Below are 24402 nucleotides of genomic sequence, written 5' to 3' on the forward strand. Positions count from 1 at the left end.
TGAATCCATTGATTTCTGACGATGTAAACCATCTTTGCAAGGATACGGTGGCTATTTGAATGAGAAATTCATTAACTTTGTGCATCACCATCGTACGAAGGGCTTATGTGCTCCGCGCCGCTCGATTTCCGAGTCGGGGTGCTCAGTGTGACAGTTGTCGGGGTTGAGTCCGTTTCAGCTCCACTGCATCAACATGGTGAGTGTGACAGCGAGCACCTGTGGTTAGCTAGCCTTGACATAACATTTTCTCTGCTTCGTCGCAGTTCATTGATATGGTGTCAGTTGGTAAAAAGTGTGTACACCGTTGGTGACCCAGTTATGCTTTTCTGCAAAATTGTCATTGTGTGTGTGCAGTGTAACATTAGCTTAGCTTGCTAGCCAGACAGGTACTAGCCGTCTGCTAGCTAGTATATGTAGCTAGCTAGCGTTGATTGCAGTCTTATGGTGTTACGTTAATTGTATAACATTGCATGAGTTGCGTTCATATGCATATAGTGTATGTGAATACTGAAATTAGCCAGTATTGCTGGGTAAAGTTGGAAGATACGTGGATTTCTGCAACTGCTACTAAGACATTAGCAATTAGCCTACCATTCATTTGGCAGCAAGGTACGTCCAAGGTGTGCTGTGCCTACCTGATCTGCTCAGTTTGACCTCAGAATGCCCTCAGAGGAACTGTGAACTTCATAAAGTTCATAAAGTACAATCATCTATGACATTTATTGACCATACTTGTTCATTTAAACCTCATCCCATGTTTCCTACATACCAGAAAGAATATGTGTGTAGTCAGTTTACTGAGGGAAACTGATTGAGAGTAACAGTCAGCTGCACTTGTTGCACCTTTGTCAGCACACACTTGTATTTGTAATCATCATTTCTTTGTTTTTAATTTTTGTTGAGTAGTAGCACTGTAATCTGTCTGTCTGCTGAAAGATCAAAAGGTACTTAACCGTATCATGTTGAATTGTCCCCTCTGTAACAAGAAACATTACAGTTGTTGGAGTAACTACAATAGCAATATTTGGATTGAAAATATTATTTGTTTAGATTTCATGCATCCGGCAGCTTAACAATTTCTGGCTAGAGAAAGAAATAAGCACACTCAACCGATGGTTAGGCTAAACTTAATTTGGGAAGCATGGGTCAGTCAGAGTTTTTGCAGGTCCAGTGCTGGTTTCATGGGCAAGGTGGCAGTTAGGTGATTTGAGCTCTTAGGAATAGTGGTTATCACAGCAGCCCCCACCCCCTGCCCCCCACAGCTTCCATTTGGTCTTTGTGTGGAGGGGGTCAAGCGGACTGGGCAAGATAAGAGAGTCCATGCTGGCTCAATTTCCGCCGAGCCTGAGATCCATGCAGCCCCCCCACAGAGAATGGCCAACATCCTCCAAACTGAGCATGTGTGCTTTTGACCTATATAGCATGACCGCTACTCTGTACTGGAGAAATTTTGTCTTGAGTTGCAGAGGTCATGTTTGGCCACGCGTCAAGTCTGATGGAGTGTAAATTGCCACATTAATGGGACCCACTCTCCCCTCTGTGACTCCAGAAGAGGTATTGACTTTGGCTTTTGGAGTGTACACCATGCTGCGTGACACTGGGGATCCCCATGACCGTGGCAAAATCTAGGTCTAGTATTTTGGTCCAGCCTCATCACCTCTCCTATCAAGGCATCATATACTCCCTCCTTCCACACCCCCACTAGTCGTGACGTAGGCGTAACTCATCTCTCGCAAACACATTCAATGGTGTCATGCACTGTAGTTGTTTAGTATGATTGATGTTTCCCTGTTTTCCTCTGTTGGAGACAAACTTCACATTACAACCAGAATGGGCATAAGGTTAGTTTAGCATGCTACTAGTGTAAACACAGAACTTAAGGTAGCACATTCCACCAGCTGCAATCCAATGCTATCAAGTGATTATCATTTATAAAACATGCCTAGAAGAGGATTGGCTCAACAGAGGATACAACCTACATGTTTAATTATCTTTAAAGGAATCTTCAAAAACAACATACTGAAAGCTTAAAGTTGTGTAGTTAAACATCTTGTTTGACTGCATCGTTGAGAACAGCTCAAGGGGCCCACTTATGCTGCCTTCAAGTGCTGTCGGAAATATCATAATTACAACATCAGCCCAAATTTTTACTCTTTGGTTAACTTTTGTCACACATATTTGTGTTTTAATAAATAAATTCTAGCATCAATTACATGATATTTCTCTTTTCATTCTGTTGCTGCAACATAGTGGCTTTGATTTCAAAAATAAAACAGCAACCAAATATCAAATTTTACATGGTCCGTATTATGGTAGTGCCAAAAGTAGCCAAAAGCACTTGAATGCACAACTTGCACAATGCACAGCTTCTAAATTGGAAGTGGTGTTTACAAGGAGCACTTGAAGGCAGCGTCAAACATTGCTAGCCAAGTACTTTCAGAGAGGCACTCCATTTGAAAAGAAAAACAAATGCTGGTAAAAGATAATGGGTGCTATAACAGTTAGCATAGCAAAGGATGGTTCCTATCAAAACAGATGAAAGTGAAGGCCTCAATAGCTCAAAGTGGTAGACACTTGTTAAGAAATGCCCAGCTGCAAATATGCCTGTAAGGCTGTACTGCTACCAGATTAATTTTACCAGTTGAGTTTACCATACTTTTCAACCTAGCCTTAGAAAAGCAAACTGAAAAATGTTGTGATGCATATTGTGAATTGTGATATCTGAAAATATTGTGATATGATGATTTTTGTCCATATCACCCACCCCTACCCAGCAGTTATTTCTCTGGTATCTACAATAGGGCTCTCTAGTCTACAGTGGTGATTTTTGAATGCCAGTCATGAGTCATATTTTTCTGGTCAATAATGCACCACTGACATCCTACACACAAGGTCTGAAATTAACACCTGCTAAGTGCCAAATGCAGGTAAATTTTGTGGATAAATCAATCAGGGTCACCCACCACACCGGCCGGTAATGTTTTGAGATGATACCATTTGAAAGCCGCTGTTATATACGGTCTTTGCCTGTTCTCAAACTTTGTCCCTGCTGACCACTTCTACAAACTTTTACTCCTGTTTCTCTGCTGCCTGGATGGTTGACCAGCCTCAACATCAGTTGAAACTTTATTCCAATGTGTTGACACCTAAAAAGCCACAAAAAAGAAAAAAATGAAGATGAAGACAAAAAAATGATCCATTGTATGAGTAAGAAAGTTTTAAATTTGAGCTCTAAATCTGCTCTTGTCTCTTTACTGAATGGTTCATACAGTACCTGATTCAAAATAACAGTAATTTGTCCGGTACCAGCCTTTCGTAGGTGAACAAAAAAGTTAATTTTGGACACTGCCAACACAGCCTACATAGAGTAGGTGGTGTATTGCTAGATTTAGCAGCAGAGTAACCGACAAGGTATGTGGAACTATGACAAGGTGAAATTATCCTCTCAAAAATGTGCAGGTGAGATGGAGAGAAATAATTCACATTTCTTCTCCCCTCATCTTCTACCATCCACTGATGGAGAACAGTGTCTCTATTCAAGCTGTCTTTATGTAGCCTTCTCTAAATCAGACTGTCCATTGTCTGTTGCATGTTTAGAAGAAAACAAAGTGTATGGGCTTTGATGTAGGATATTGATGATGAGTTTGCAATCACAGCTTAGACTCCCTGTTAAAAACCCAGGTGCGAGCCCAGATATGGGATTGCTATTAGGGAGGAAAAATATTTTATTGGGGATTAGTTAGCTAATTGGTTCTCCTTGCTCAAGTGTGTGCAGGCACTGATACCAATGATTCCTACTGATTGAGTTGGAGATAGGCCAAACTGTAGACCTCACCTACAGTGAGTGGATAAAGGAGCAGCATGACAGGAATGATTCTGGCCTCTTAAGCCTAAGTGAATATTGATCTAAATGTGCTGGGTTGATATTGAGCTCCCTATGTTGCTAAAGCTTAAGCTACCTACCACAGGAGTGCTGGCTGTTCATCCTCCTGGGCACTTGGAGGCTGACATTGTGACAGATGTTGCAGCCCCCCCTTCCTCCCCCCAAGCCTCCCCTCCCCGCCCCAAACTGCCTCATTGCAGGTCTTATTAACCAATTCTGTTACAGCTATAGAAGTGCATGGCATGCTTGCGATTTTGAAAGAAATGGTTTGATACCACATTGACTGTCATTAGCATGGCTAACAAATGCTAACAGGACTCTGGCGTCAAAACAAAAGTTCTGTTGTCAAAACTTTCTGAACAACCTCAGGAGGAGTATGATTACAGATAAAGAGGATGGACTTGTCAAAAAAATTCTGAACATTCCCTTGAAGAAACACCTTGTAAGGGAAAAATGGCCCCATATTATCTGTCAAATTTGTTCAGACTGTGTCCTCTGTGTCACTTTCTTTCTGCCTCTTTCTCTTTCTCTCTCTGATAATGCACCAATGAAATGTGGAAAGAGCAATGTCTGTATGAATGCCTCTGGATAGCCTGAATATTCACGTTTTGATTTGGCCTTTTCAGAAATATATTTTGTCCTAAAAATAAGAACATAGTAGAACATCTACAATCTACTTGAAAATTTGCCACTTCACCGGCGCAAGGTCACTGCGCTTGATCTGTGCCGGCACGAAATTAGGACCCCTAGTGTCAAAATAGCCTTTAATGCACCCATTCTGAGGCAACTGTGTAGCTACTGCAATAGTCAATGTAGTGTAGTGCATGGCTTTATGTGCTTCTAATGTAATGTTCTAGTGTAATGTACTAATGCATAATGCATATATGCATAGAATGCGTACCTAATGTCTCACAGTGTACTTCAAGTAACATCATCAATAATTTTTATCAGCCTTTATCAGAGATCAATTTGCTTTGCTCCCAGTTACTGGTATTTTTTTTTTTATCAGACTCCAAATCCCTATATCGTTTGGACCCCAGTGCTTATATGATGTGTGCACATGGGAATAATGGACCCTTATCTTGCCCTGCTGCAGCATAGTAATATCATAGCCCCACTGTAACAATAAACTTAACAGTGCTAAAGAGGGATCCAAGTCTTTTATTGGAATGTACTTGAACTTCCAGTGGCTTGGAAGTGCACCATTGTTTGTGGTTTACAACATGGCTTCAGATATATTTGTTTACACATAATTTACCAATAATTCCACTAGGAATTGGGATTAGGCCTGCATTCTCCAGAACAAAATTGGTTCATGTCTGGAAATGTTTTGTGCTACTTGTGGGTTTGAAAATTAGTTGTTATGCTATTTATTCAGTTCTCTGAAAATCCATAACGTTATCGCTGAGAGAAAGAAAGCAAGGGTGGATGGAAGAATGAGGAAAGTAGGCTAGATGGGAGTGCTCTCTTGAACAGCAACTTCATAAAAGTAAATTCCTCTATTTAACTGAAATGGGAAAGTAGTGTAAGATTGACATTGAGGAATCTCACACAGCTAGCTTAATTTATGTTTTCTGGTTTGGTTGAATGACATTGTTGTGATGAACACCTAGGCTCCACACAGGCCAATTCATCCCTGTGTGGAAAGTCAGATGAAGGTCATTCAGTGTTTGAGCTCTGGGCCTACTTATCCAAGGTTGAGGAACCTAATCCATCAACAGTATTTCCTTTTATTCACAAGGAAAACATGTTTTCCTCTGGTGTTTCACGTGTTATGATCGAAACCTCTGTCAAGCCAGAGCTAAAAAGCCACTCATACTCTACTACTAAGGGTTTGTTTTCAGAATCATTAGAGGCAATGTTAAGGGTTTTTATTAGACAGTGACTTATGTCTGCAGAGGTAAAGCTGTAATCAATTTTCAGTCCTATTCCTGGCATCAAATGAACACTGTTCTACATGATTGATCTCTCCCATCATTGATCCCAGTTACTGGCATAATGTTATTCAGCTCAGTAAATATTATACCATTGATTTACTTGAGAGTGTCTCATTGTTTGCCAGTGATCTCTCCACAGCAATATGGTGTCGCTGTAGTCAGGTATATCTATGTTTGCTTTGGCCCTTTTTATGCAGAGAAAGGTGTACAGTCAGACAGACCACAATCAGTTTGATCTTTTAAAAAATCATTTTAAAAAAATCATTTATTATTTTTAGAAAATAATAAATGAGATTATCAATATGTTTTGTTGTTCTCTGTGCCCGATGTATTAGGCATGATGATTAAGAACAATCAAAAGTTTTAAATTTGTGTGAGCAGCCTATTTGGGCCCAGCTATCCCCAGTAGGCCCTCTGCATGCCACTCACCTCCTGTGTTTCAGCCTGCTTTTTCACACCTAGGGCCCTATTTTACACCCGGCACAAAGCGCAGCGCAAGTGTCATTGCTAGTTGCCGACTGACACAGTTGTCATTTTCACGCCCATGGGCGTGTTGGTCTTAAAATGAGGTGTGGTCAGGCGCATTGCTATCTTGAGGCAGCGGAAAGCGATTGCGCCATTGACCAACAAAAACCTTGTCTAAAGTCAATGGCGCAGTATTTTCCTGCTATTTAAAGGGCGCATTATTCAGATGGTAAGATGCGCCTACATCTGTAGTGTTATACAAACTCAACAGCAACCTACAACCAAGAAAAATAACACAGTAAATATGTAAAAAGCACAGCCCAGCAAAAAGTCATGAAAATAAACTGCAAAGGCAGTACCTTCACCCGACGCACAACATAGGCCTATCTGATGCGCACACACATCGCCCTTGATTGGTCAATAGCCTACATACATAGTTTGTGTACCCTATAGAAACATAGCGCTGTTATTTCAGAACCGACAGACAGTTACCGACAGTTGGCGCAGTATCTTCCTGATCTTCCTGCCTTTTTGTTTTTGGAAAGAGTGAACGTAACCACGCACTCAACATTTCACATTCATTCGATGTGAATAAAAAACGCATCGACAAGTTCTGTATTCTTGTTTTCTGACTCGGGGGATCAGACAGTGTGAGACCGTGGTAAAGAGGAGGCTGTAGAGGACGCTGCGCCTGGCACTGGCGTCTCCAATGCGCCCTGTGCATCATAATGCATCAGTATTTATTACCTTGAGACATCCAGTCCCAATGCCTAACACCTTGAATTTGTCGGATTTAATTGTGACAAACTAGGTCTAAAAGACTGTAATGCACTTAGGCTACTTGAGACTAATTATAGGCTGACACCATGTCAGCCTATAATGACATTTAGATGCTTTTTGGATGTTCGTTTCTCCAACTTGCCGAATCCGGCATTTAAATAGCAATGCGCCAAGGTGCAAGTGCACCTGACTTTTAAAGGGAATGGGAGATGACACTCTGATTGGTTTAATTCATGTTATGTCCAAAACACACCTATGATTAATTAAGAGACTAAGTACAACCCCTTTGTGCCGTGCGCCTTACTTTGCGCCCAGATTATGCGCCATTTAACTAGCAAAAGTGGATTTGGCCCTAAATGCACTTGCGCCATGCGCTTTATACCATGCGCTATGGATCATTTAAATAGGGCCCCTAGTCAGTTGCCACACCATATAGCTAAAAACTTTGTGATATAGCCTAAATCACCACTAATATCAAATATCGCATGCACAATTTGAATGTTGCTCCAGTATACAATCCAGCTCGTTAAAGGCAGTCACTCAGAATAGCTTTTTTCATATTAATCACATATTGTTTTTCTACTTAATACCAACCTCTGTTAACAGGGTTGCACTAATTTTGGCTTGCATGAACTTGATCACTTGATCACTTTGAAATTATTAATCTGCCATGGTGATGAAGATGAGGAGTTAAAATCTTAAATCATAAGCCGAGTTGTTTGGGTGTGTTGGGTCAGCCCCTGGCACCTGTGGTGCTTCATCAGTCCAAAACAACTTGCGGTGTGTGAATCTAGTTTAAGTGTGATTGTCTTTGAAAGAATTTTATTGAGCAAGCTGAACTCATCAGGATTTGTCATTACGGTGTGACAGCAAGACTAGCGGACTGAGACTTAACAGTTTTGCTCTTTTTTTTGGTCACTTAAATTGTAACACTTAAATAGTTTAAATACTAAATAAACCAAAAAAAATGCATTTTAAACACATTTTACACAGTATGGAGAAATGCCTCAAAATAACCAATGTCTATATAAGCCTTTAGTGTGTATGTGTAACTGCTGTATGTCATGTCTAATTACTATTTAAATATGATTTGAACCCCCACCTCTACCTCCCCACTTCCACAGGGTGTGATCGGCGTGCAGCTGGTGGTTACCATGGTAATGGCCAGCGTAATTCAGAAAATCATACCTCATTATTCCTTTGCAAGATGGCTACTCTGCAGTGGCAGGTAATGTGGAGTCCTGACAGTTCCTCTAAGCGCCACAATTTAATTTTCTCAGTTACTTGCCTTCTGAGCAGTTTGTTTCAAAGAGAGTCCAAAACAATGGGTTTACTTGGCTTGTAAACAGTCTCAGTTTTTTCAGTCTGCTGAAAAGGGTTTGGATAGAAGAAGAAAAAGAATCGTTAAATCAGGCTGCAAAGACCAAAGGGCATCAAAATATTGGGATGACCCGAGAGGACGGTGCTTAAAAATAAAGTGCCCGCCTCATTTCCTCTAATTAGTGCCATATGTGTTTTTCAGTAAACAGCTTCTTGGAACACATTTAATAATTCATTCTTGGTTTTTTTTTAGGGCACTGTTGAAACATTTTTTGAAAAGTTTTGGCCTAAGCAGGAGGCCTGGAGTGTGCCTCCAGAGTATTTTGCAATTAATTTTTCCATAATAAATAAATATAAAAGGAAAAGAAAACAAGCTGTGCTGCTACCATCCTCCTCCACCACACACAGAGAGCCTCTCATGAAACTATGACAAGAGGGTTTCCGAACAAACTTAAGAAGGGTGCCTGAAATGTTGGTCTTCAAAAGGATGCTCTTAAATTAGCTCTTGTTTCGAGCTCAGTCCTTAAGGAGACTGATAACCTTGCTTTTGTAAAGCCTCACACAAGTGCTTTTTAGAACTGTATTAGAGTAGTTGATGTACTGTAAGCTAAAGCTTTGAGAAATGCCTCTTTTGTGCATTTGTTGTTAGGCATTTGCTCATAAAGCTTAGAGCTGTTGTACGTTGATGCTCTGAGGCATGCTCATACAACCAAGACTTAAAGTCTCTGCTGCCAAGAGCATTTACAATGTGATTTTGATATGCATGCTTTAAGGACCCATATGAAAGCTCTTGTTTACAGTAAGTGAATTCTATTCATTCTTACCCAAACTAGAAGTCAACAGATGAGAAATTATGAAATGTCTCTTGTTCAAGTACACTTTCTGCACTTCAATGTCAACAAATGATGAATTATATAATATGTCCTAGTCCTGATGGGAAGGCATAAAGTCTGTCTTTATTTATTTTTTTCAGTTACCATTCTAGTTCACGATTTGGAATTGCCTGCTTGACTAGTGTGTCCCCTTTTTCATTCTTTTCCCCTTTATCCGTCTCACTTTCTCTGCCTGATTCCATCTCTCTCTCTCTCCTTCTCTCTGTTCACAGTCTGCGGTGGTATCAGCACCCTACGGAAGATGAGTTGAGGAGCTTAGCTGGGAAACAACAAAAAGGACAGAAGAAGAAAGACAGGTAGGAAGGTGGGGGGGTGGAGAGGGGTTATTGGTGGGGGTGGGGGAAACGCAACTGCACAGAAGAGGTACGAATGGCACCTCTTTCATCAGGCAGGAATGAAAAGAGGAAAGGCAGACGTTTGAGATGGATGGAGAACACAGGCATGTCGGCGGAGAGATGAAGCTGATGTGTTTATGTGGCTCGTTTAAGGCCTGTTTGAAGTAAGAAGACAGAAGTCTGTTTTTGTTGTTTTGTTCTTTATGGCTCTTCATCGGGGCTCAGAGCAGCTCGGCTTAGAAATGGCCCTGTCTTGTGTATGTGAAGAAAGTTAGTCCTGTTTTTTGGAGCCATTACCGTTTAGGCTATTTTAGGGTATGGCAGTTTAAAAGGATTGCATCCATTCCGAAATCAAAGTTTCCCAAAATGCATTATACCTTCAAAGTGGTCAAATGTCAAACTTTGATTCTGAAAGATGATTCTCCTTCCAGACTACTTTGCAATTCAAAAAAAACAACTATTCAATATTTCAGGGCTGCAGGTGGAAGTTTGAACCATATGTTGCACACATGAATTTAGTGCTGTTTCTTTTGTACTGTCCTTTTAAAAGCGAATTTGAATTGAAGTCACAAATGAAAGTTAATCCTTACTGTTCCACATGGTCTCCGGGTTCTAACTTAAGGCGGTTTTGTAGCACAGTCCTTTCTCTGAGGCTGTGTGAGGCAGGTTGGAGCTCAGCAACGCCACATGTTCACTAATCCCTCGAAGTAAAAGACAGACCACTGTCCTTTTGCCAGCTCGTGCCATGCGGCTCCGCTCCTTTTGTTAGTGGTCTGACTCCCTCAGTGAGGGGCGAAGCTGAGCCCCTTTTTTTTCAGTCAGGTGCCTCAGAGATGAAATCTGTCCGGGGCATGTTTGGCCCTAGCGTCTTACAGTGGTATTGTCCTGTGAATCCAGCGCACACAGGGCTGAACAAACAAAGCCCAACACTAGGGAGGCCCACCAGACAGTTCTTCAAGCCTAAGAACAGCTGGCCAAGCTCCTGCTGTTGGTGTTGCAACACAGCCTGTGTATCGCCCCCTGTAGGCCTGGAGGAGTATAGTAGTAATAATAATACGTGAGTAAGTGCGAGTATTGGCGGTGCTGTTGCAAAGTGATAGTTGGGAAGTGCAGTACAAAACACCACAACAAAGATCACCTCCAAAGATATTGCCAAAATCCCCACAAAAAACATGGATTATTACAAGTACATGGAATAAATATAGATTGTCTTTATTTTTTTATACTGAAAATCTGAAGACATTGTAAAGTTGTTGTTAAAGTCATATATCGCGATCTTAACATACTTGAAAGTGATTCCTCTACAGGAAGAGAGGAGTATAAAGCTTGCACATCATAATCAATCGTAACACTATGCTGGCGCTACCTCACCGATAATATATAATGCCCAGGTAGTCAGTCAGCGTCTCTACAGGCCAGTGGGTTAACCACCACAGGTTCAACCACACAAGAGTTAAAATGTTCGACAGGGCCATCAGCTGGCTTGTAAAGATTACTACCACAGCCAATTCAGATGGGCAGTTTAACAATGACTTACTCAAAATACATTCACATACCTGACATTGGAATATGTAGCGCTGCTGCCAAGCATAGTAATAACAATGGGATACTTTCACTGATCCCCGCAGGGAAATTCTCTTTTCATTTACCCTTCTTCATAGGGAGGTCACCTACAGAACAACACACATGGGGCTGGTAGGAATGCAGTGTCTTGCTCAGGGACACTTCAGCAGAGTGGATGATTGACAAAACGGGGCCTTGCGGCCAGTCCCTCTGGTTGAAGGACAGTCTCCCAACACACTCCATCTTGCTACACTTGTAGTATTGACCTTATCTTCCCTCTCAGCCCAACCCCAGCTCTCTCTCATAGTTGTTTACTGCACAGAGAGATATTGAAAACGGTGTGGAAGCGTGTTAAATGGCTATGCTATTACCAACACTATAGAAAAACAGGTAGGATGTAATGGCGATTCGTGTGACAAAAACTAAACTAAAATGTCTGCCAAAACTCACACCAGTGTGTATTATTATTATTATTATTATTATTATTATTATAATTATTATTATTATTAGTGTCAGTATATTGGTGTGTGAGTGCTGTTCAATGTATTTACCTTACCTTATTTACCTTATGTTCCAAGTTTACATCTCCACACAGGTAAAAAAAAAAAATTATAACACTCATCCTTGACAAATACAAAGTTTAATCAATTGCATAATGGAATTATTTGTATCTGTTCTCCTCAACCTTGTTGTTTTTCTGATTTGTCCTCTTTGCCCCAGGAAGTACAATGGTCATATAGACAACAAGCCGCTAACAATTCCCAAGGACATAGACCTACAGCTGGAGACGAAGTGCATCACAGAGGTGGACACATTAGGTATCATCATACTATAAAGCAAGGAATCTCTGTCTGTATGTGTGTCCTTCACATATCTCGAGAACCGTTCGTCCGATCTACTTCACACTTGGCGGGTGTATTGCTGGGGACCCAAGGACATGCAGTGTCGGATTGGACGCGTCACGTTCAATATTAATTAACTTTGAATAAACAAGCGAACAGCGCTCTGTGCAGCAGCAGGGCTCAAAGCAAGCGACTGGAAGCGCAGTGTTGAGTGTGAAGTTGTTTGGATGAGCGGTTCTCGAGAAAGCCGCAAGCAGCAATACCGGAGGCCAAGCAATCGGCCCGTTCCAAACAGGCATGTTTTGAATGGGCACTGCACTAGTAAATCTAAGACGACATATGTTTGCCAAAAATTATGTTCAATCCTGACTTCACTCAATCACACACTCTTATGTATATTTCTCTTTTATTGAGCAGTTCTATTCAATAATACTCTTTTACCCCCCCCAGCATTGCACTACTTCCCAGAGTTCCAGTGGCTGGTGGATTTCACGGTGGCGGCAACAGTAGTGTATCTGATAACAGAGCTATACTACAGTGTGGCTCAGCCCTCAGGAGAGATGAACATCAGTGTGGTCTGGTGCCTGCTGGTACTCGCCTTTGTCATGTATCCTTACATCAGTCGCTCTTTATATCTCAATAGGCCTGCATTTTGATCAGTCTGTCAATGAATCGCATCAGAGTGTTGTAGTGTAAACTGTTCTTGAAATTGTCAAGGTATAGGTCATAGGTATTGGGTAAGTACTGGGTAGGCAAGTAACCTTGAGCTTTAAGCTGGAGAAACCCATTTTCGAAGTTTGTTAATTCAAGCAAATATTATTTTGTTACAGTTACTGCAGGAGTCTGGATTTTCTATCCTCTGCACCCTCTCATTCCCATTGTTTTCACTTAAGATTCTTCACCATTGTCCCTTATCTGTTGGAGGTTAACATTTCTTTGTCTATAAGAGAGACCAAATCAGTCCATCTTGATTGTGTGGATGCAGTGGTGGGCAGAGAGTGGCTGTAAAGTGACAGACGGAGAGCTCCTACTGGCTTGACTGCCAGCACCTTCATGCTCCACGGCTACCTGCTACTTTGCTCCGCTGAATGACAGTTAAATAATATGCATTATCCTTGCCACCGTCCATGGGGATCAATCTTTCCCACGCTCCCGGTCGGGCCTGGCTCAGTGCGGTCAGATGGTGTGTCATTTCCTGCCCACGTCGGAGAGATTGGAGGCCCAATTTTCACAGCCCAACGGACTGATTTGCTTGGGGGGAAAAGGGAGAGACAGGAAGGAATGAAATGGGACTGAAGGGGCCCTCACCTGAATGAGTGATGATGATGAAGATGAAGATGATGATGGAGGAATATGTTGGCTCAATATGTGTGTTAATGGCACACTTGATTTCAGGTTTCCCATCTCAACCCCGATGGCATGTTAAAGAGTCTGGGGCTGAAGAGCAACCACTGCTGCGTCCACCTTCATTGATGTCACTAGAGCAATGTCATCTTCAAGCAGCTGCATCTGAGGCTACTGCATAAACCTTTGCCTGAGTTTTTTTTTCCTTCTTCTTTACTAAACTTTCCGAATGTTACTGAATGTCCAAAGCCTTTATAGAATAAGCTGCTGAAACTTTGGCCTCTGGCTATTGTTGATGGTCCTTCCGGCTCAGGGGCACAGTAATTGTAGTACACTCGGTGACGGCTCAAACACGGCTGCATTCGTCTTTTCAGACTCAGGCTGGCTCTAACTTGTCTGGTACCTTTTTTATGCAACTGTCTTCACTGTACTGAATAAGGGCCACGGGAAGAAAAAAGACTCCATTGGATTGATTACCATTCATGAAATGGATTGAAACGGAGTGAAAAATTGGCATGCTGTCACCTGGAATGTTGAAGAAAGGCAAGTTTCCATCTCCGCAGAGACCAGAGTCAGCTTTAGAAACATGCTGTGTCCTTAGCCCTCTGGATCAGTGTTGGCAGGAGCAGCATAAAAGACCATTATTACCACGGTGGCAAGCATGCCTGCCAAAGACCAAGTTAATGTACCCACACATTCTGTGTAGGAGGTGTAGCGGGGTTTGTGTGGCATTGACTTGGGTTGAGGGCTTACAGAGGGCCTGTGTGTATGCACAAACCCTTAGTGTGTTTGTGTTAAGATGAATAACAGTGTTTGGTGTGTTGTTGCTGTGTTCTACCTTTTTGTATTCGGTTGATTGCTGAGACTTATTTCTGTTGGCCTCGATCCTGGCCATGGCATTGAAAATATGTCTGCATTATAATCCACTGTGTTTGGACCCGTTTCATGTGCCAGTGTGTTCCTGCAGATTTTTTTCCTTGACCCTGTCACAGTAAGACCCTTTTCTCTCTAACGGCCCACTACTTTAAGCTGGAAGAAGGAGGCGAGCGCTCACTCTGCATCACTTTTGCTTTCTTCTTTTTTGTCAAAGCCATGGCCATTCTCATAGTCACTGAAAATTATCTGGAGTTTGGCCTGGAGACCGGTGAGTGTTCCTTTTATTCTGTCTTTATTCTTCTGTTAACATGACAGTCTCATTTTTTGAGTAAATCACTTAATCATTTCTTTTTAGGTTTTGCAAATTTCTCTGACAGTGCTCTACAGTTTCTGGAGCACCAGGGCCTTGAGTCCCAGTAAGTACAATATCATTATTCTCATATCCATAGTGTCTTTATGTTTTCATGAATGCTTTATGACTCTATAGAAACTTCACTATTAAATATGTCCTTTCTCTTCCACAGGGGTCCCATATCTAAACTCACCTTTAAGCTGATCCTGGCCCTGCTCTGCTCCCTGATTGGAGCATTTCTAACTTTCCCTGGTCTACGATTGGCCCAGATGCACCTAGATGCGCTCAATCTGACCACAGCCAAAGTTACACAGTGAGTCCACCACAGTATTTCTCTCCTGTTCTGCTCTGTGTTTAGTCATTTGTTTGTTGTCAGTATCCATTTAAACCTGGGCATATTGACATCATATTTGACTGGAAAGTAGATTGAATATCGAAAGTGGTTTGATTCTATTGATATCCAGAGGGATAGGTAAAGTAATATTTGGGAAACTTTACATTACGTGCCCTTTGTTAAACAATAGCCTAGAATTGCACTGGAACTTTAACATGGATTTTTGGAAGTATTTTTATCATATGTAAATCAAGCCTAAAATAAAAAGTATGTTAAAAATATGCAAAATATATAAATATTGACTTTTTATATAATCTCAGATTGTTCATCAAAATATACATGGTTATATGCTATTGGAAAATTCTGTATAGTGCTCTCTTCTCTCTCCAAGTCTAGGCTTTTGTTAACAAATGATATCCTCAAATTCATCAAAAACATAGTGCTCAAATATCAAACTATCCTATCTTTGAGTACCATAATGGCAAGTACAGAGCAGTTGCACTTGTCCCCTGCTATCTAGAGTGCGTCAGATAGGATAAGAGCACTCTGTGAGTCAGATGAAGACTTCCTCAGTTGGGGCAGATTTCTATTTCAGAACTCACTGGGTGGCATGTCTACGACCATGATAGGGGGTTCAGAGCAGAGAGCACGTCGCACCCAGATAATCCACTTTGGCATAGCAGACTCTCCAAAATGGCCTCCTCTTCCATCCCCCTCTGAACTGTCATGAGCTTACATCCTCAGACCCTGTCTCTGGCAGGGATTATCTCCAAGCCCTTCAAAAACTATGCCCAGGCTATCTTCTCACCCCTCTCTGGAAAAATTGCATTGATAATATGGACTTTTTTTTTTCCTTGTGCGCAAACTTCAAATTGATATCAAATGGCCAAAGATTTCAGTAAGCTATACACTGATAGTTGTTCCCAAATGCACGTGAGTAGACTGTTGGGCCGATATTTATCAAATAGCTCAATCTTAAAGGATCACTGGTCAGGTTTCCTTGACTGGCCAGACTCTCTGTAATTATGCTATTCTGAGACACTTGATACACCGGGGTACAAGTTGTTGGATGCTTTTGAGCACCCAGCCTCAGTATCTGTTTACTGAATTGGCCGTCTCACTTTCACCTTCCCTCTTCTTTAGGACTCTGCTCCATATCAACTTCCTGTCCCCTCTTATCATGGTCCTGCTGTGGGTGAAGCCCATTACCAAGGACTACATAATGAACCCCACTCTGGGGAAGGAAAGCGTGCCTTTGTAAGTAAAACAAAATTATTGTCTCTTTCCACCAATCCTTCAAATGCCCGATCCAGTGATGCAGTGCAGTGCCAGTTCTAGGGCCAGTGTGGCACACTACTTGTTTTTGTGGTTATCTCACCAAAACTACATTTCACATTTCACAATTGATGACATTTTTCATGCTCACAAATAAAATTAGTTCTCAATACAATGGCTGGAAGTATGACAGCTAAACATTTTGAAGCTGTAAATTGCTTTGTATTTGTGTTTTCAAACATTGGAACAAAAATAAATTATTTTCCATCAGCATGTCCTATCCTTAAAGAATCAGTGCATATACCCACACTTGATAGGAAAAGTGAACTAATGTATGTTCAAGTTACTTGAAGATTTACAATTATATTTTTGGCCACTAATTCAGAAAATTGAGAAAAAACGGCCCACAGGTAAAATGTTTTCCAGCATGTGCGTGAGGATACATAAACATTCCATGAGCACAAGGGTGCTCAGGGTGTATTAGTCCTCACACGTTTTGTTTATGGATCTAAACTTGGTAGGCAAGCTAGTTGGACTCCCCTCTGAATCTAACAAGCTAATTACCTGCCATTCAAACAAGAGGGACGGTACAACTTTGCCAAGTTGTGAAAATAAAAGTAATTGTGGCTTTTGTGCTGGAAAATGGATGTAAACAATGCAACAGCAATCATGAAAATGGAATTTGCAATGGTTCTGTGAGATAAGAAATGTATTCAGCTTGTAGATGAAGCGACAACAATACACATGCTGTCTATTTGGGTTAAAATTAGACTGTAAACAAATTTAGCCATACCTCAGGGAAAGCTCTTTATTATATCTCTAACCTCTGTCATTTGTTAGCTGGTTATTCATTCCAAGATGGCATCTTCCATTTGTTGCTTAGGCTTGAATTCTGTCATGTGTCTAACTTTCTTCTGCTGCTGACAGTGACTGTGATACCATCAAGGTCAAACCTGATTAAACCCCTCCAAGTGTTTGCTGTTTTGGGAATCAGTTGCATCATGTTACATTACCTCCCTTCTACCTTTTTATCTCTCACTTTCACCCACTTTTTTTATTTCTCTCCCCGTTTTCTCCTCTGCTATGAGTTGCTTTTCACTCCTTTGCTCTTCCTATCTCCTTCCTCTCTGTCTCATCGTCTCTCCCTTCCATCCAGATGATGGAGCAGACACATGATGTGTTGAGTTCATGGGCCAGCACAGCTCTCATCCCTTCCTCATCCCTCCTCTCTCTCTCGCTCACACTCCTCTCTCTCTCTTTATATCAGAATGACTGAGCAGACGTATGATACGCTGCGGTTATGGGCCATCCTGCTGCTGTGTGTGCTCCGGCTGGCTATGATGAGACACCACCTGCAGGCCTACCTCAACCTGGCCCAGAAGGGTGTGGAGCAGATGAAGAAGGAGGCAGGACGTATCAGCACTGTTGACCTGCAGAAGATGGTGAGTAGAGATGGGGGAAAAAAAGTCCTGCCGTTCTGTATCAGTGCGCACAATAAAAATGAATTCCAAGTTTTTAAAGCATAACTTTACACTCTTTATGGCGCAATGTTAAAAAAAGAATAGAGTTGTGACAGACTGGAGGTCTAAGCATTGTTTACATCTGTAATTAGTAGTATTAGTAGCGGAGAAATGTGAGTAAGCCAGCTCCGCCTTGATTAAAGCAAACGTGGACACCTTTCGGTTTTTATGAGATTCAAGGAAAATAAGAAATTTGATAAAGAGTCACATGTGTTGCAAGCTCTGCCACACAAAGGTCAAGTATCTCTTGTATGGAAGAGAACCTGACTTCAAGCTCTGTACAAAAATCTAGCAGGTTAATGTTTCCTTGCTTATTGGCAAACATGCATATCTTGCAGAATAGGATCAAGACCTTTTCCAAATCGTTAGGAGCCACTGGTAAATGTGGCATGCAAGTGAACCACCAAGTAGCACTCATTTCAATAAAAAATGTCAACTTTGTGAATGCCGCTACCCACTCTGTCACGACTGCAGGGAAGGGTGAGGCACATCGCTGCCTCCTTTATCTACAGCAACCCACACTTTTTAATTCCTGTAGGCCTATTTGTGTGTCGAAATTATTGTGATTTTTTTACAACCAAAAGTTTGGTGTTTTTCATGAGAGATGGCAAATAATGATTTATTTTGTATGAGGTTGCTGCTGTTCTCATAATACATATTATTTCATTTTTGTATAAGGGCTTCTTTACTCTAAATTTTGTACAATTATTTGTGAGGAAACCTTGATTACCAATTATTGAATGGAGGACTGTTTTTCAAAATATCAAGTTACACAGCGGTCTACAACAATTGGATGATAATGCATTGTAGGGTTCATATAACAGGTGCACTTCATTCCATGTTTATGATTGCAATTGATTGATTGATTTATACAATAAAAAGGAATGTAGTTTATTTTTTAAATCATGAAGTATAAGTATATTATGTGGAAAAATAAAACAATGTTAAACTCACTATGTATTTAACTGAAAATTGTGAGACATCAAGAATCCTTTTATAATCAAATAATGGCTTGTGAATTGAAATTGTATGGTAAGATCCCTGAATGAATCCCACCCCTAATGGTGAGCGGTGGCCTGTCAGTCGGCCACTCACAAGAGTTGATGATGGAATTCAGGCTTTTAGGCATTCCCATTAATGTAATGGTAAATTCCTATTATCCTACATTTTCCTGTTTTTTGAATTTTTATTTTGTTGCTCTGATCATATAGCACTAAATGATGTTTGGGGAAATTACTTCAGAGAAACAATAAGGTTGTACAAGTTATGATAGTTTTGTGTTATAATACCTCCAAGTCTTGCAAGATGCTCTGTTTAAGAACCAATGGGATTGTAACAGTACATTACAATGACATATTTCTTCTCTTATTGCACCCAGGTTGCGCGTGTTTTTTACTACTTGTGTGTAATCGCACTACAGTATGTGGCACCACTGGTGATGTTGCTACATACAACTTTGCTGCTAAAAACCTTAGGTGAGTCATGCACTGTCCAGTGATTTTACCAGTACAGAATATCTCATTGGCCCCAGGAATTCTTACCCTTTTCCTCTTATCGGCCTATTTGTTACAGGTGGACACTCCTGGGGGGTCTATCCTGAAGATGACCTGCCTTGCACCCATGAAATGAACTCTGACCCTGCAATGGGGGCAGCACCAATAGCAGCCCCGACACCAGCTCCAGTGGTGGAAGCAGGAGCCCGGGCGTCGGTAGCCCAGCTGTCGGTGGCCCTTGGAGGCCTGCGGACTGTATTCAGCCCCTTGCTTTTCCGGGGTCTCCTCTCCTTCCTTACTTGGTGGATTGCTGCCTGCCTCTTCTCCACCTCTCTGTTCGGCCTCTTTTACCATCAGTATCTCATGGCGGCATAGCATCACCGACCCAGCGGTGGCAGGCGGAGTCCCACAGGGCTACGTTCTAGGCCCGATCAGAAAGGACTGTGTGGGGCTACAGAAGCCTATTGATGACTCCACTCCACAACTCCTTCTTTCCCTCCCTCCCTCCCTCCCTCTGACCACCTCGTAAAAAACCTGACCATATCATCAGAGCTCCTGGTTCAACTTCCAGTGCTTCCTCCACAGATGACTCTGTGAACTCTTGTCATTGTTTTTACTACTACGACTACTACCTTTTTATTTGGAGAGCAGGATTCACAAACTGTAACAAAGAGACTCAATTTTGCGTCAATAATAATTTTAATAAACAGTCAGTGGTGTATTGAGATGGTAATGTGAAAATGGTCCAGTTTAGTATATATGAAATTTGAATGATACAAAGTAAAATTGCTGACTCTCAGATACTGATTCAAACTATTTGCAGAGATGTTAATATGTTATATGGCAGTTGTTGTGGTCAGTTTCACCAGTTTCAGTGGAGCATATTGGGACAAATGAATTCAAACTAAATTAATCTTCTGGTCAATACTTCAATTGTTCACATGCAATAACTAGGTGAGATTTTTGATCCATCAACATCACCAGACTTCTGATATCTTGATGCGAGATACTCCAGCAAGCCCAGAGTGCAGCCTTTTACAAATTCATGCACGTCAGTAGAATTCAAATTTCAGACTATTACCCTCCCATCTCGATTCCTTGAGTTATGCGGGGTCACCTCAGCGGTAGGTGCTCCTTGAAACTAGTATTGCCATTGAATTGCATCAGAAAATTATCCAGCAAGAACTACCCCGGTGGAGTTACCCTGCATGACTGGAGGCACAGTGCTAGGAGGGTAATGTTTTCTGGTTGGTACACGAGCACAGGGCCCGGACATTGAGTCAGGGAGCCGTCCGTATTCCAGCCTGTATCACAGCAGGGCAGAGTCCGTGCCACTGCTGAAATCCCATGGAGACACATTGTCACAGATATTTATATTTGGGGGGAGTATGCCACAGGATTTCATTGAATCTGGAGATGTTCATGGGGTTCATGCAGTCATTATATGTAAATGTTACGCAACTTAATATTTGCCTAAAATTACCCTTATTTTGAGTAATTTTTCCCCATGTTTACCTGAATTTTGGGAGTACTGATAACTATGTTTATCTTTTGATCAGAAATATACATTTTGACCAGACAAAATTCCCTATTTTTCTCAAATGTCCCAATACTGTTGCCACCGATCAGAAGTATGTATGTAAAAGTCTTAAAGTGGAGCAGCAGGGACCAGTGTGTCTGCATGCAGGAGGAGGAGGAGGAGGGAGGGGCAGCCTGTGGATGTTCCCAAAAGGACTGGCGAGGAACAGCTGCCAGTAGATGGTCACAGCTGTCCACCAACCATGGCTGGAGAATGGACAGCCCAAGGAGAGTCCTACCTGCAGAGGAGCAAGAAGAGACAATGAACTCATTGGGAGACTTCCCACTAACTTGAAACTGATGTATTTAAACATGTCTAAGTGAACTTGCCACCAAGGACAAACCTAGGTTTTTGAATGAAATGCGTTCCGATTCATTTGTGACTTTTAATTTCTGTTTTAATCTCCCTCGTTTTAAACTGAGCCATATTGGAAGAGATGAGAGAATTTTAAGCTCCTTTTGAGCAGTAAAGGGAGGACAGCACATAGGGCTTAGTCAAGGTATGTGTTTGTGGCTGTGTGTTTGTCTGTGTGCATGAGAAAGATCTGTGCTGTAGGTCGGCTGTAATCTGAAAGGGCATTGTGATCTAGAGGAGAGGATGTCAACTACTGCTGATAAGCTGAAGCCTTTATTTCCTCTTTTCCTCCATCTTTTTTCTTTGCCTCTTCCCCATCCATCGCTTTTAGAGCCAGTTGAGAACTAACTTTTATCTCCTGTTTTTATGTTTGGTTTTTTTCTAATGGATCAAATTGTGGATTTTTAGAACTTACTTTGATTTCAAAATGGTGCCAAGTGAGCCTGTCCCCTTGTCCCAATGGCTGTAGATTTGGTGTCTGCTAGTGTTTCTAACTACAACTGGACTACAACCCGCGGCCTTCTGTATTCTGGGGAACATGAGGGAATCAATAGCTCTAGGACATTCATACTTGTATTTACAATCCCTTCGCATACCGTAACTTTTTCACAGGTATATGCGTGCGCACACGCACATTGTGCTGATGAAACACACGGCCAATATGATTGTCCAGCCTCTTCAGGAATGTAGGGCACATGGCGCCAGACTGATCACAGATCACCGAAACTTGTGGTTCTCTGGCATTTTATTTCACAATCTGTTATCATTACATTGATTATATCATAGAACTATAATTCATGAGTTCCAGTTCTATGAATTTTGTACAGAATACATTTTGCAAAGTCAAGCAGCACCATATCGCATACTTTGTTTTGTTTGTTTTTGAACACCTCTTGATGTCTAAAGTCTTATCTTCACTGTTTGTCTCCGTTTTAAAATATGGGGAGTATGCACATAATGAATGTATCAATCCTGCCTAATTTTTAGATTGTTTTCATGAAAATGATTGGTATGGTGAGTTGATTTTAGCCCCCTCCAGTTGTAAGAACTGCACTTCCTAAACTCTTAACCTGTCTACTACCATCCCTGAAACAGCCTCACACCTTGTGTTGGTTAGGTCAAAAAAATCGAATTTCTCCTAATGATCATTTGAGTTGATTTATATATTTTTTTGTATTTATTATACATGTTGAGGCCTGTAAACATTTCTGTTATTAACAGCAAACACTCTATTTTGCTATTGGAGTGCATGATGACTTAAATCAGTTTTTGAAAATGTGTTCTAGACAAATCAATTACAAATTAACTGTCTGTTGAGAAGTAGCTGGGATACTTTCAGAATTCATTGGCCTGATGAGGCATTGGCTGTTCTGTTTGTTACCACTCAAGTGTTTATTTTTCATTGTTGGGTTCACAAATTACACACATTGTTGTTCTCTCATGTATTTATTTCTGGTTTAGATCGTCTTTAATAAATTATGTTCTTTACTATGTCTTTTTTTTTTCTTAAGTTGGTTTTACAAAAGGATCTTAGAGGTTTTCATTTGACGGTCAGATTCAAATCACATCATTATGCAAGACTATTCCACTGGCTCACTGGCTTCACATACGGCCTTAGCAGTAGCTTGACAGGGAGACGGGTTAAATTACTTCAATGCTTTACATGCTGATTATTAGAGCTGCCTCTTGAATGGCAGACTTCAGAGCAGTTGGTTCCAAAATATTGAAACATTGACAGTTGGGCACTTTAGCTATGGATTTGTTGTGAACTGCTGAGAAACTCGGTGAGTTGTGTTGTCAGTGCTGATAGAGCATCTTACATAATCTATATGTGTCAGCTTACAGTCCTAACAAGTAGAGACACCTGCAGAAGGATGCATTGATCACAATCTTTGTATTACTGGCCAAGCTGATTCTAGTTGTTCCCGGATGACCAAAGAGAGAAATTATGAGTTTGAACACTGAATACAACCATGTTCATTTTGATGGATATTGTAAGTCAAGATAATGGCACTATTGTAGTTGGATGATACTCTGGTCAGTGCAACAGAAGGATTGACAACTTCAGAAATGATGCCTTACCAAAGACCTATTTGTAAAATTGTCAGTTCACTGACTCGATCTGTCTCTCCTTGTCCAACTCTGTGCGCTCCTTCTCTCTCATTCCTTCCAAATCATGCTAACAGGAGTACTGGTCCTTGTTTAAATATGCTTGAGAACAATAAGTAATTTTTTTTGGCATGTTGTGTGTTGTGAAATGGTTCCCTTGTTTTAACTAGTTTTGTGTAAACTCTATAACAGGCAAATAATGACTTATTTTTACGGAGATTAAGAAAATTGACTGATTTTATACCCAGTCTGAGTCTGGAAAACTGTCAAATGACTTGAATAAAGTGGCATTGTTTTATATATATATATCCTTTTCTTTGGGCTTTTACTGCACAGCTGCCTTTTTGTGTGTTCTGAATCGTCTTGATGGTTTGGCCTTTTAGCAAAGCAAAAAAAAAAAAAAAAACATGGCTGCCATGCATCATCACCAAATTGGAAGCACCACATTATTTGAAGTGGAAATGATGACCTGCCTTTCTGGAATTCACAGTATGTGTATGTTAGACCCAATACATTCAGTTTATGAGTTTGACAAAATATTGCCATGGAGATGTCCCTTTCTACAGTCCCTCTCTACATGCCTGACACTATTATATCTGTTCTTGGAGACGTGAAGCAAATACATAACTGATTAAGCCCACTGCAATAGTAGCATGGGCTAGAAAAACAGCCTTTCCCTGTAAATGATTACTGGAGTTGCTTTAGGGTCTTCAAGGTCACGGGCAACATTTGGAATTACGTCGTCTTTATTAGACTAGAACAATTGTCTTTTAGAATGGTGCTCAATAATAACTGCTTTGTCCTGCACTTTAAGTGTTCAAGCATCACTGCAGTTCTAAAATACGGCATTGATTTTGGCAGTCAATGGCCATCGATTTGCTTTTCCTGAGTTTGGCATCACTATTCTTGCAGGAGAGGTTAGTGGAGTAGGTTGAGGGATGAAATGACGACATATCCCAACTCCCCATAATGCACGCTATTCCATGGATATAACATCAGGCCAATAGTACAGGCTTTGAGTGCCATTGTCCACACGAGCGGGAAAACTGGGCCAATGCATTCATTCATAGGTAGACAGATCAATAAGACAGCTCCCAAAACAAACCAGTGGAGAGGTTTCTTTCTTCCTCCTGAGTGGGGCCTATTCA

General features: G+C 41.2%; 1 protein-coding gene across 1 annotated transcript; it reads left to right on the top strand.

Annotated features, from left to right (window-relative positions):
- tmem161b (transmembrane protein 161B) lies at positions 1-23467 on the top strand. The gene is made up of 12 exons (XM_071527220.1): positions 1-196; positions 8190-8293; positions 9491-9574; positions 11897-11994; positions 12469-12625; positions 14355-14506; positions 14594-14654; positions 14763-14903; positions 16068-16181; positions 17467-17641; positions 19098-19194; positions 19292-23467. Exons 1-12 carry the CDS (start codon positions 194-196, stop codon positions 19585-19587), a joined length of 1482 nt encoding a protein of 493 aa, XP_071383321.1. The 5' UTR covers positions 1-193; the 3' UTR covers positions 19588-23467.
- The last annotated feature ends 935 nt before the right edge of the window (positions 23468-24402 follow it).

The sequence above is a fragment of the Centroberyx affinis genome, unplaced genomic scaffold, assembly GCF_046629955.1.
Source record: "Centroberyx affinis isolate AG114_WGS23_722 - 3 ecotype Tasmania unplaced genomic scaffold, CSIRO-AGI_Caff_v1 ptg001502l_1, whole genome shotgun sequence".
NCBI lineage: Eukaryota > Metazoa > Chordata > Actinopteri > Beryciformes > Berycidae > Centroberyx > Centroberyx affinis.